Source organism: Chelmon rostratus, chromosome 19 (genome assembly GCF_017976325.1).
Source record: "Chelmon rostratus isolate fCheRos1 chromosome 19, fCheRos1.pri, whole genome shotgun sequence".
Taxonomy (NCBI): domain Eukaryota; kingdom Metazoa; phylum Chordata; class Actinopteri; order Chaetodontiformes; family Chaetodontidae; genus Chelmon; species Chelmon rostratus.
In genome coordinates, this window is record NC_055676.1 from 23,955,714 (window position 1) to 23,969,336 (window position 13,623).

Sequence of the window (13,623 nt, forward strand, 5' to 3'; positions counted from 1 at the left end):
AGACCGAGCGGAACTCCGCCGGGACACCTGCCGGACCGCGGACATGCGGACTACGAGTCCGATGCTGCCCCCGGTTTAGAAGAGCAAACTTTCGGATTATTTCGGTTTCTTAATGGGAGCAACAACACGACCTTCGTAGTTTGTTCGTCCAGGGAGGGAGCGCGATGTCTGTGAACGAGCTGTACACAAAGGTGAGTCACTTTACCTGTAAGACACACCGACGTCATAGCTGACACCGACAAAGAGAAGTGTGTGCCTGTTTCCTGCTGCCGGTCGGGATTGTTGTACAAACTCACTTCAGAACTCTTTTTAACAAACTGGTCCGTGTTCTCCCTCGTTAAAGATCAGATTCACGTCTCGGCTCGACACGGACCAAACTCCACGTTATTCTGGTCGAACTTTGGGAGGCAGTCACCTGTTCGTCTGGGCTCGGTAGCGCCTTCAGGCAGCGCGGTCGTCCGTTGAGAGCGACCAAAGGTTTAAATATTATCAGCACTGTGTCTGTGCAGCGGATTATATCTGAGCCGAATGTGCCAGAAGACCGTCAAGAGGTCTTCTGGCACATCAGGTCGTAGACTTTTGGTTCTAAAGGACACCAAGCTTTAAATTAACATATTTTAAATGGAGTTCATGACTCCAGGGAGCGGACAGGTGCAGAGTCGCCCTCGCGGTGAAGAAACGCTTCATTTGGCTGAAAGCAAACCGTGTTTCACGACCCCCCCCCCCCCCGGTTTTTGTCTTCATTCAGTGTGGAAGTTAACAGCAGAGGGGGTCATCTTCTGTAGTTTCAGGAAGAAACTAAGTATTGGATGTTTACCAGGTAGGGAGGCTCTAATGAAAGACACTATCCAGGTGCATTATGGGAAACGCAGTGTTTTCTGGACAAACCTGAGAGTCCACCGGCTGTAGATAGAGAGATACTTTATTCTATCTCTCTGTACGCAGCGTGTTTTTGTTCTGTCCTCCATTTAGCTGCAAACCCCACCAGGGACACCACACGGGGTGCAGGCTCTCTGTCTGAAACCAGACCAGGATCTTTATCCAACCTGAACTCAGAGCTGTGAGACTCTGAACCAAAAAACACATTTATCACGATACAGCTGGTTTCCAGGTAACGATACGCGTCACGATGTAGCACATTATTTGTACTTTCTGTTTCAATCAATAAAGTTTTTCATCTTGAATTATTTACTTGACAAATAAAAGTCATATTAGATTATTTTTCTCTTTATTTAGATTATTTCTCAGTTAAATAAGTAACACAGTGTAACATCGATGTAGAGAATTTAAAGTACAAAGGAAACTTTATTTTCATGTACAGTTGCAGAAACACCCAGCAGAGTCTGGACCGTGTCTCGAGCTCTGTTCTGGACTCTGTGGCTCTTCATGGACCCTCTGAATGTGGGACAGGATTCTCGTAGGTGGTTTTATGAGGCTGGGGGTGTTTCAGCCTGTTGTGGATTTGGTGTGCAGCAAGGGAGGAGGGGATGGGCGGTTGGACGGGGTGGAGGGGGGAGATGAGTGTGGAGAATGGGGGGTTGGAGGATGGGATGGGGGTGGAGGAGGCCTGCTGTTGCAGTATAACTGAAAATGTGTGGTTAGTGTTTGTGTTGGTGCAGAGCTGAAACATTCAGCTGGAGACGTTTTTATGTTCCAGGAACGTTTCAGGGGAACGTTTCAGGTGAATCTTTTCAGGTGGACGTTTCAGGTGGACGTTTCAGGTGGACGTTTCAGGTGAACGTTTCAGGTGAACGTTTCAGGTGGACGTTTCAGGTGAATCTTTTCAGGTGAACGTTTCAGGTGGACGTTTCATCCTGAACTTTTGCTTCTTAATGAAGTGAACCTGTCCGAAGTCGTCGCTGCTCATGAAGTCGCCGTGTTGATGGAACACTTTGACCTTCAGGAGTCAGTTTGTGGTTTTAGGTTGAATCTTCATTCATGAAACTCAGTGAAACTACAAAGTAACCAGATTACACTGCGACTGTTGGAGGATCCCTCAAGAGCTGATCGACAGAAAATCAATCAACAACCATGATCAGATATATTGATGACAGAGTTCTGCTCCTGAACATTCTACGTGTCCCTGTTTCTCTGGAGGCAGAGCTTTGATTTGGACAGCAGCTCTGTAATCCCTCCTCCTGGACTCTGTAGTCCACATCATTAAGTAGGGCCACTTAAAGCCTCTTCGCCCGCTGTGAGACTAAATAATCCGGCGCCGGAGGACAGAGGGCCAATCCTGCGGCTCCATCTGCTTTGTGTTCAGGTCTGGCACTCGTGGATTCTTCTGTGTTCGATCACTGGTCTGTAGACGGATCAAACTGGGACCCGGGGGTCCAGGTCCAGGTCCAGGTCCAGGGACCAGTATTCAGTTACTGAGACAAAGTGAATGATTTATCAATGATCCAAACAGTTTGGTGATTAATGTTCTGATGTGACATCGACTTTGTTCACGTTAGAGTCAAATAGAGCGAAACGATTGGTGGATGAATCGATGGTTGTGATTGGTTGTTACCTGTTTCAGCCTGTTGTTAAAGCTGATCTGCTTCAGCCTCTCAGGTGTCATGATGCTGTCAGACGTCTGGAAAAGTTTCTGTCACGTTACGTCGATGATTCTCCAGATTAAATCTTTTCTCGGCAGTAAACTGGTTTCTGATTCGAACGTGGACGAGTCGCAGGGCAGACACCAAAGAATCTGATTGGCTGTTTTTAGGCTGATCTGGCACAGAAGGATCATGATTGGTCCAGATGCTGCATGATGTTTCCTCTCGCAGCATCTGGAAGTCGTTTTACCTGCTGCCGTCACCTGTGCAGATCAAAGTTCCTCCACAGGTACAGGTAGAATCACGACTTCCTGGCAGACACACCTGGTGTGGGCCCCCCCCGCCCCAGGCTGATGTCATTGTGCTGACACATTGCTGGGCGGAGACTCAGAGATTTCACCTGTGAGCTGAAACTCTGCACAGAAACCCGAGACCTCGACTCTGTGGACGAGCAGAGAGCAGCACAAATCTGCCTTTTGTAATCTGACGTCCACCGAGCCGACAGGCGTCCTGCCGAGTGAGGAAGAGGAGTGTGACCCCTCCCTCCTTCTTTTCTCTTTACCGTTTCACCCACTTGTCGTTAACTTTTGTTTTTAAAGGCCTGTTTGTCTGTTTTTAGCGCTCAGCGAGTGTTTCTGTGTCGTCACGGTGAGCCTGTTAATTAAACACTAGCAGGAAGGTGACAGTCCGACATGCCGGCAGCTGAGTGACAGGCTGCTTCGTGAAGGTCACGTGACACGATTCTGTCATTCTGTGGTCGAGTTGTTGATGACGTTCTTTGTCTGGGTGAGTTTTTAATCCAACGCTTCACCTGCACTCGTCTTTCATACCAAACCTGTCTGACAACCTGTGTTCTATTCATGTTTCCTGTCCCTCCACCCACACATGAAGGCCTGCTTCTAAACCCCTCCCCCAAAACAGCTGTCCAATAACAATAACAATAATAACAATAAAAACAATAATAATGATAACAGTGATAACAACAATAATAACATTAATAGCAACAACAATCATGATAACATGACAACAACAAAAATAATATCATGACAACAACAACAACAATAATAATGATAACATGACAATAACAACAGTAATAATAATAACGCTCATATCCTTTACATTTTGTGCAACATTGCATTTTTTTGTATATTTTCTTCTTCTGTGCAGTAGTATTAACACTATTATTATTATTAATCTTGCGGCAGCTTACATTCTCGTGGCCGCAGTATTCGCAGTATTACCACGTGCCCATATGCACTTCATGTAAAATCTGTACATTTCTGGCAATTTTTCCACAGTTATTGCAGCAATGCATATTTTTTTCTATACTTTTTCTAAATATTTGTTTTCTTCTATACAGTCTTGTATAATATGTACATATATAGAGTCAACTTTTATTTTGTTTTTTGAATTTCTCTATCTGTTTTTTTTTCTTTCCAACTGCTATTGCCTGCTGTTGTAAAACCTGAATTTCCCCGTCTGGGGATGAATAACGTCTATCTTTACCTTTACCTTTAACAGTGATAACAATAATACCAATGAAAACAACAATAATAACGATAACATGATAATAATAATAATGATCAGGACTATGTTTTTTTTGTGTGTGTGGTGTGTTTTACTGTGTTTTTGCTGTGTATAACATGTTTTACTGTGTATAACATGTTTTTACTGTGTGTATGACATGTTTTCACTGTGTATAACATGTTTTACTGTGTATAACATGTTTTCACTGTGTGTATGACATGTTTTCACTGTGTATAACATGTTTTTACTGTGTATAACATGTTTTACTGTGTATAACATGTTTTTACTGTGTGTATGACATGTTTTTGCTGAGTGTGCGTTGCCTTGACCTCGGCTCTGTGTGTCCTCATTCCTGCCTGTTGTCCTGCTGTGATGCTCCACATGCAGACGACATGCTGCGCAGCCATTGGTCGGTTTCTGTCGGTGTCCCACATTAACAGGCAGCAGACGTGAGGCTCCTCTGCTGATGGTCGTCTCAGTGGGACAGAGAGCTTCTCTATTGGCTCTTTGTCTATATTTAATCCGCCACTTAGTGTCCATCAATCATTTGTCCTCTGACGTGTCAGGAAGTCTTCAGAGAGACTTCACACTGAGTAATTCTCACTTTTCTGTTGGCCTACAAGTGAATTCATTGACTCAGTGTTTTCGGTTGTTTCATCTAAATGAAGCTTTAAAACGTTTGAGAAAACGGTCGAGTTCAGACTGCCAGCACACCTGAGGCAGGTAGTATAGAAATACTGGTTTGTCTCTGGGACTCTGGTTAAACTGGTGGGGAGGGAGGCTCATGTTGGCCCCAGGGGCCCCTGACAGGTTAATCCGGCCCTGTGGAAGTGAGATTAGATAAAACTTTATTGATCCCTCACAGACAAACTGACGCAGCAGAAGAACAGATTCAGATTAATCACAGTTCTCTGTTTCTCATCACTTCCTTTATGATCAGCGTCACTTCCTGTCCGGAGGTCAATGATTGGCTGCGATCGGCCGTCGGGCAGCTTTTACCACCTTCATGTCCAAAGTCTGTTTGTCTCTGTGTCTCTGTCTCTGTCCCGCTGTTTTCATTGAAAGGTTTCATCAGATGAAGTCTTTATTGATCCTCAGAGGTAGAATAAAAATAGAAACTATACAAGAGCAGTATAGATACACAGTGTGATACTAATACTGTAGTAACGTCTGTCAGATTACTACATGTCCGAGTAACACGAGGAAAGACAGTAAACACACTCGGTGTCGGCGAGAAATCACAGCAGATAAACACAGTGAGAAGCTTAACGTCTGAAGAACAGAGAGTTTGAATCAGGCCGAACTTTATTTACAGTACAGAGTCCAGACACACACACACACACAGTAACACACACACACACACACACACACACACAAACAGTAACACAAACACACACACACACGCACACACAAACACACGCACACACACACAAACACACACACACACACACACACACACAAACAGTAACACACAGTCTGTCTTCAGCTGCTTTAATGCAAAACATCTTCACTGAAACCAGACAGTCATTTGAATTAAACACACACACACACTCACACACACACAAACAGTAACTCTCTCACACGCACTCACACACACACACACACACTGTGACGACATCCTTCCACACTATCAGTGTCGTGTCTTTATCTCGTCTGCTGAAGCTAAATGTGAGAGAAACAGACCAACAGGGCTCAGCCAATCAGCTGCAGAGCAGCTTCCTGTTGGTCCTGGCTTCTGATGATGTCATTGTTGTGTCGCAGTGATGTCATCCTGCCACAGTCGTCTATATTCTGTCTCTGTTGCACTAACTGGAGGTTTGCAGTTTAAAAGTCTGTCTGGTGAAAGACTATCCAGGTGCATTATGGGAAATGTAGGTGTTTGTGTGTGTGTTCAAAATAAAATCGATAAATTAGAGATAAATATTAATAAATATTCAAATAAGTGAATATAAACAAAACATTTACTTAATGTTTAATTAAACTCGTGTCAGTGCAGGACGATCCAGATGAATTCACATCAGGTCCGCCCTCGTCCCTGTCAGAACCAGAACCTGGACTCTGCACATTCAAACCTGTCTGCTCAGATTATTAGGATCCATCCTGTGTGCTGACTCAGCACTCTGTGCTGGTCTGCATGACTCATCATCCTCAGATAATCTCCTCGCAGCATCTTCTCAGTTAAGCTCGTCCACCATATGTGAAGAACACCAGACGGAGCTCAGCTGTGTGTGAGCGTCTGAACATCCAGCAGCAGTGTCCGCTGAGTCCGGCGACTTCCTGTTCAGATCGGTCCAGGACTTCCTGTTCAGATCGGTTCGGATCAGTTCGGATCAGATAAGTTCAGTTCAGATCAGTTCAGATCAGATCAGTTCAGTTCAGTTCAGATCAGATCAGCTCAGATCAGATCTGTTCAGATCAGTTCAGATCAGATCAGATCAGTTCAGATCAGATCAGATCAGCTCAGATCAGATCTGTTCAGATCAGTTCAGATCAGTTCAGATCAGATCAGTTCAGTTCAGATCAGTTCAGATCAGACTCGGTCTCACTGATGTTCGATGTCTCGGTCTTCATTGGCTCGTGTTGATTTTAGCATGCTAGCAACGCTCATGTTCCTCAACAGGTTGAGCCAGAACAGTCACTCATTTACAATGATTAAGTATAATTGTGAGGTACTTGTACTTTACTTGAGTATTTCCATTTTCCACTACTTTGTACTGTATATCTACATCTCTACTTTTTAATTACACTGCAGTCATTTATTTTAGATGTTCTCAACCTTTCTAACCTTTCTCAGTGTGTGTGTGATATAAATTAGGAAATGAAACATGTGGTCTTCTTCGTCTCTGATCATCGTCTCTCTCAGCGGAGACAGTTTGACTGTCCGGACAGCAGGCTTATCTGTGGACTGAGGTTCTTGTTCTGGACGATGTTCTCTGTGTTCTCTCTCCAGGACACTCGGCTCGTTGTTTTCCTATGTGATAAATGTTGTGATGGTGTGTTTGTTCCAGTTCACGCGGGTCTGGATCCCGGACCCGGAGGACGTCTGGAGGGCTGCAGAGATCGTCAGAGATTACAAGGAAGGAGAACCGGTTCTTCATCTGAAACTGGAGGATGAGACGGTATTTAAGTTCCTCTGAGAACATTCTGTATGCTCATGTTCGGTTCAGGTGGGACAGGTTGATTGCGTATTGATTGCATATTGATTGTGTATTGATTGTGTCTCGTGTCTCAGCCTCTGGAGTATCCTGTGGGGACGAAGAGTAACCCTCTTCCTTTCCTGCGTAACCCCGACATCCTGGTCGGGGAGAACGACCTCACCGCTCTCAGTTACCTGCATGAACCTGCGGTTCTGCACAACCTGCGAGTCCGCTTCCTGGAGTCCAACCACATCTACACGTACTGCGGTCAGTGACTGTGGCTGCTGGTCCTGCCCCCCTCGGCCTTGGCTTTTATCCTTTCCTTTAGTTTAGTGTCACTGGTTGAACGTGCGATTGTTCCGTGCAGGGATCGTGCTGGTGGCCATCAACCCGTATGAGCAGCTGCAGATCTATGGAGAGGAGGTCATCACCGCCTACAGCGGCCAGAACATGGGCGACATGGACCCTCATATATTTGCTGTGGCCGAGGAGGCGTACAAGCAGATGGCCAGGTCAGATCTGAACCGGTCTAATGATCAATAACGATCAGATCAGTTGCAGCACAGGGGCGACGGGGACGACACGCGCTTCCTGTGGTGTTTGCGTAGCGGTTGGTAGGTGGACGATTGCAGTGTTCAGAGAAAACCTCTGATATTATCTCAAGTCAGAGAGAAAGCGTTTCCTCATCAGCTGCCGTCTAATCACGGTCTGAACGTCTCGACTCCTTCAGACCTGTGATTACTGCGAAGACCCAGAAAATCCTTCAACAACAGCACATGTTCCATCTTTACAAAAACCAGGCTGCAAAAATGACCCAACGTGCTGCTCAGAGCCAGGAAATAGACCGGCCCGTAACCCGTCACGACTGTTGAACAAACAGTCATTTTACATGCATGTGTTAGAGGATAACTTTGGTTTTTTTACAACCTGGACCTTATTTGTAGCATTAAATACGACCATTTACTCCCCCAGACAACTTTGGTGGCATTTGGGGTCGTTTTGAAGAAATTAGCCCCAGAGGAGCGGCGCGTATATCCGTATAATGCGAGTACTCGGGGCATCCATGCGCAGCCTCTATATAACGCATAATCTGCGGAAACTCGTTCATATTCCAATATTTAGTTATGATATGCTGGTGCTATTCCCCTCTGAGCCGGCGGTCGGCTAGTTTAGCTGTAGTTTGGCACAGCTATGGTTCGTTGTTGCGTATTCGTAGCCGACCGCCGCAGAGTCAGCCGTGTTGTGGCTGCTCGCGGCGTTCGGTAATGACATCATCCACGTCAGAGGTAGTTGCCTAGAGACGCCGGATGCTGATAACATGCCACCACGGGCTCAGAGGGGAATAGCACCAGCATATCAGAACAAAATGTTGGAATATGAACGAGTTTCTGCAGATTATGCGTTATATAGAGGCTGCGCATGGATGCCCCGAGTACTCGCATTATACGGATATACGCGCCGCTCCTCTGGGGCTAATTTCTTCAAAACGACTCCAAATGCCACCAAAGTTGTCTGGGTGAGTAAATGGTCGTATTTAATGCTACAAATAAAGTCCAGGTTGTAAAAAACCAAAGTTATCCTTTAATAAATGTATTATGAGGTTTTTAATGCTCCGGATGTTTCTCTAGATTTGAGAGGAATCAGTCCATCATAGTCAGCGGAGAGTCCGGAGCGGGAAAGACGGTTTCTGCAAAGTACGCCATGCGTTTCTTTGCCACAGTGGGCGGCTCAGCTAATGACACCAACGTGGAGGAGAAAGTGCTCGCCTCCAGTCCCATCATGGAGGTGAGTGTCTTTAAAGTAACTCAGTACACTGAGGGATAAAACATTACTGCAGGCAGCAGCTAATGTCTTATATGATATTATGCTGATGACGTTGCGCTGTCTTTTCGACAGGCTATTGGAAATGCAAAAACAACTCGAAACGACAACAGCAGTCGTTTTGGAAAGTACATTCAGATCGGATTCAGCCGACATTACCACATCATCGGCGCCAACATGCGAACGTACCTGCTGGAGAAGTCACGGGTTGTTTTTCAGGTCAGTTTGATTTCTTGTACAGAACAGTACACTACAGTACAGCACAGTCTACAGGTCAGTACATTACAGTACAGGACAGTGTATAGGTCAGTGCATTGCAGTGCAGTACTGTGTACAGTTCAGTGCACAGTTCAGTGCAGTGCAGTACTGTGTACAGATCAGAGCAGTACAGTACTGTGTGCAGTGCAGTACAGTGTGCAGTGCAGTGCAGTACAGTATAGCATGCAGTGCAGTACAGTACTGTGTACAGATCAGTGCAGTGCAGTTCAGTGCAGTACTGTGTACAGTGCAGTGCATTGCACTATAGTGTGCAGTGCAGTACAGTACTGTGTACAGTTCAGTGCAGTGCAGTACAGTATAGCATGCAGTGCAGTACAGTACTGTGTACAGATCAGTGCAGTGCAGTTCAGTACAGTACTGTGTACAGTGCAGTGCATTGCACTATAGTGTGCAGTGCAGTACAGTTCTGTGTACAGTGCAGTGCAGTGCAGTACAGTGTGCAGTGCAGTACAGTACTGTGTACAGTTCAGTTCAGTACAGTATAGTGTGCAGTGCAGTGCAGTGCAGTACAGTGTGCAGTGCAGCGCAGTATAGTGTGCAGTGCAGTACAGTACTGTGTACAGATCAGTGCAGTACAGTACAGTGTATAGTTCAGTGCAGTACAGTACTGTGTACAGTGCAGTGCAGTACAGTATAGCATGCAGTACAGTACAGTACTGTGTACAGTGCAGTGCAGTATAGTGTGCAGTGCAGTACAGTACTGTGTACAGATCAGTGCAGTACAGTACAGTGTATAGTTCAGTGCAGTACAGTACTGTGTACAGTGCAGTGCAGTACAGTATAGCATGCAGTACAGTACAGTACTGTGTACAGATCGGTGCAGTGTACAGTGTACAGCCTGCTCCAGTGTGTCTCCAGTCTGTGTGTAAAATGCTTGAATCGTCGGTGTTTGCCTCGCAGGCTGAAGATGAGAGGAACTATCACATATTCTACCAGCTGTGTGCCTCGGCCAGTTTACCAGAGTTCAAGGACCTCGGCCTCAGTGAGTCTACCTGTTTGTCTCTGTGTGCTTCTGTCACGATGCTATGCTACCACTCAGGTGTTCTCAGGTATGTTAAACAACACGGCTCCTGGGCAGCAGCTGCGTCTGCTGTTTCATGATGTCAGAAGATCAAAGAGTTGGAAAAATGAATGAAGCTTAAACTGACCCGTCTGCTCTTTACCTGCTTTTGATTGGTTCTTGTTTGTCTGTCGCTCAGCCAGCGCACAAGATTTCACTTTCACGTCGATGGGCGAGAACATCTTCATCGAGGGAGTGAACGATGCCGAAGACTTTAAGAAGACCAGAGAGGCCTTCACACTGCTGGGTAAGGAAGGATCCCACCGAGGAAAGCTGTTTTCAACTTCAGATTTTCAATTCGAGCTTTAATATTTTATCACAGAGGAGACCAAAACAAACTGATGGATAACTTCACTGCATCCTGCGAGAGAGTGTCTTTAAAAACACACCAGACAACCGGACCGTGACTGCCCGGCACGAGGTCCTCGGTCCAGTTCCAGGTGGATTCTGGTTGTGGTTTGTTTCTGGTGTAAAAGCAGACTGACCAGCTGCATGGTTTCTTTCAGGGATCAAGGACAGCAGCCAGAGCAGCATTTTTAAAGTTGTCGCCTCCATCCTTCACCTGGGAAACGTCGAGATCTGCTCCGAGCGAGACGGAGAGTCCTGTCACATCGCCAACGACGACCTCCACCTGAGACACTTCTGCGGGCTGCTGGGCGTGGAGCTGCAGCAGATGGAGCACTGGCTCTGTCACAGGAAGTTGGTCACCGCTTCTGAAACGTACGTGAAGAATATGTCCAGCAAACAGGCGACCAACGCCCGCGACGCGCTCGCCAAACACATCTACGCACGCATGTTTGACTGGATCGTGGAGCACATCAACAGGGCCCTGCACACCTCCTCCAAGCAGCACTCCTTCATCGGAGTCCTGGACATCTACGGGTAAGAAGTCTTTGTAGAGTCGTCTCAGTACTGTAAAACTGTAAAACCCGTACCCTTACCTGTTCATCAGATCTCACAGCTGCCTGTCTGAACACCTGGTTGTACTCATTCAGCCATCGACCACCGAGTCCACATCCAAAACTGTTCAGAGCCATATTATTGACATGATCATTGATATTTAATCAGTTTCTGTTTGGTTTAGAGCTCAGAGGTTTCTGTGAAGAACTGTTCAGGTGATTAAACCAGGAGTCAGCGTAGTGATGTCCTCAGGGAGTTCTCTGTCCTCTGTGTCGGCTTGGCTCTTGGTTGTGTCCAGGTCTTTCCGGTCTGAAATGTCTCCTGTTTGGATGTCTGCAGGTTTGAGACATTTGAGGTGAACAGCTTCGAGCAGTTCTGCATCAACTATGCCAACGAGAAACTTCAGCAGCAGTTCAACTCTGTGAGCCTCCTGCGGTCTTTTTCAAACCCGTCATGGACGTGTGCGATGGTTGACCCTGAACTGTCTGATCTCGGTCTTTAATGCTTGTTGTTTTGTCCGGTCAGCATGTGTTTAAGCTGGAGCAGGAGGAGTACATGAAGGAGCAGATCCCCTGGACTCTGATAGACTTCTCCGACAACCAGCCCTGCATCGACCTGATCGAGGCTCGACTCGGAGTCCTGGACCTGCTGGACGAAGAGTGCAAAGTGAGACTGATGATCAGACCTGAGCTCCTGATCTTGCCATATGATTGGTTAGAAATAGCTGTGTTTCTGTGATGTGATTGGTTGTCACCAGGCCGACGTTTGAACGTGTCCAGCCGTTTGGTTCATGACCAAATACCTGCAGAACAATGACATCATCCCATCAGCCTCAGCAGCTTTCCTGTTAATTAGCAAATGTTAGCATGCTAACATGCAAAACTAAGATGGTAAACATGGTAAATATATTAACATCAGCATGTTAGCACGTTGACGTTAGCATGTAGCTCAAGTACAGCCTGACAGCTGCAGTCTGGTTAAGAAACCTCATCAGATCAGAGCAGTTTTCAGTTCTCTCATGTTTATCTCCCAGCACAGCTGATGATTTATTCATTCTGTCTCTCTCCGGTCTTTGAAGTCATCGACGATGATGTGGAACAACATTGGAGGGATGAATCTGTTATTCAGAGCGCAGGTAGCCTGAATCAGAGTTTAATTTCCTCCTTCACTTGTTATATAATTCACTTCCTGTTTCAGGTGCCAAAGGGAACGGATCAGAACTGGGCCCAGAAGCTCTACAGGCAGCATTCCAGCAGCGCTCACTTCCAGAAACCTCGTATGTCCAACATCTCCTTCATCATCATACACTTCGCCGACGAGGTGAGCAGAGGACAGCGGCTGGTTTTACTCCCTGAGCCTCCGGTTCCTAATTCTACTAATTACTAATTACTGCTACTGATACTGTTAATGCTACTACTAATACTAATACTAGTAATACTAATACTGCTAATACAACTGCTACTGATACTGTTAATGCCACTACTAATGCTAATACTAGTAATACTAATGCTGCTAATACAACTGCTACTGATACTGTTAATGCTACTACTAATACTAATACTAGTAATACTAATACTACTAATACTGTTAATGCTACTACTAATACTAATACTAGTAATACTAATACTGCTAATACAACTGCTACTAATACTGTTTATGCTACTAGTAATACTAATACTAGTAATACTAATACTGCTAATACAACTGCTACTAATACTGTTAATGCTACTACTAATACTAATACTAGTAATACTAATACTGCTAATACAACTGCTACTAATACTGTTAATGCTACTACTAATACTAATACTAGTAATACTAATACTACTAATACTGTTAATGCTACTACTAATACTAATACTAGTAATACTAATACTGCTAATACAACTGCTACTACTAATACTGATACTGATACTGTTAATGATTCTACTAATACTAATACTAGTAATACTAATACTGCTAATACAACTGCTACTACTAATACTGATACTGATACTGTTAATGATTCTACTAATACTAATACTAGTAATACTAATACTGCTAATACAACTGCTACTAATACTGTTAATGCTACTACTAATGCTAATACTAGTAATACTAATACTACTAATACTGTTAATGCTACTAATAATACTGTTAATGCTACTACTAATACTAATACTAGTAATACTAATACTGCTAATACAACTATTACTAATACTGTTAATGCTACTACTAATACTAATACTAGTAATACTAATACTGCTAATACAACTACTACTAATACTGTTAATGCTACTACTAATACTAATACTAGTAATACTAATACTGCTAATACAACTACTACTAATACTGTTAATGCTACTACTAACACTGTTAA

The 13,623-nt window shown here is 44.8% G+C and overlaps 1 protein-coding gene across 3 annotated transcripts in view; it reads left to right on the forward strand.

Moving 5' to 3' along the window:
• myo5b (myosin VB) overlaps positions 1-13,623 on the forward strand; it is a 34,910-nt gene that overhangs the window by 3,124 nt on the left and 18,163 nt on the right. For 2 of the 3 annotated variants that reach the window (XM_041960217.1, XM_041960216.1), the window contains exons 1-12: positions 1-191; positions 7,076-7,186; positions 7,300-7,471; positions 7,572-7,716; positions 8,833-8,989; positions 9,101-9,244; positions 10,205-10,286; positions 10,504-10,611; positions 10,871-11,246; positions 11,604-11,685; positions 11,790-11,930; positions 12,462-12,584. The exon at positions 1-191 is cut by the window's left edge. In XM_041960217.1, the coding sequence (XP_041816151.1) occupies positions 165-191; positions 7,076-7,186; positions 7,300-7,471; positions 7,572-7,716; positions 8,833-8,989; positions 9,101-9,244; positions 10,205-10,286; positions 10,504-10,611; positions 10,871-11,246; positions 11,604-11,685; positions 11,790-11,930; positions 12,462-12,584 (1,668 nt within the window). In that variant the 5' untranslated portion in view covers positions 1-164. The remainder of the gene's footprint in view (positions 192-7,075; positions 7,187-7,299; positions 7,472-7,571; positions 7,717-8,832; positions 8,990-9,100; positions 9,245-10,204; positions 10,287-10,503; positions 10,612-10,870; positions 11,247-11,603; positions 11,686-11,789; positions 11,931-12,461; positions 12,585-13,623) is intronic. The other variant, XM_041960215.1, reaches the window with a different exon arrangement.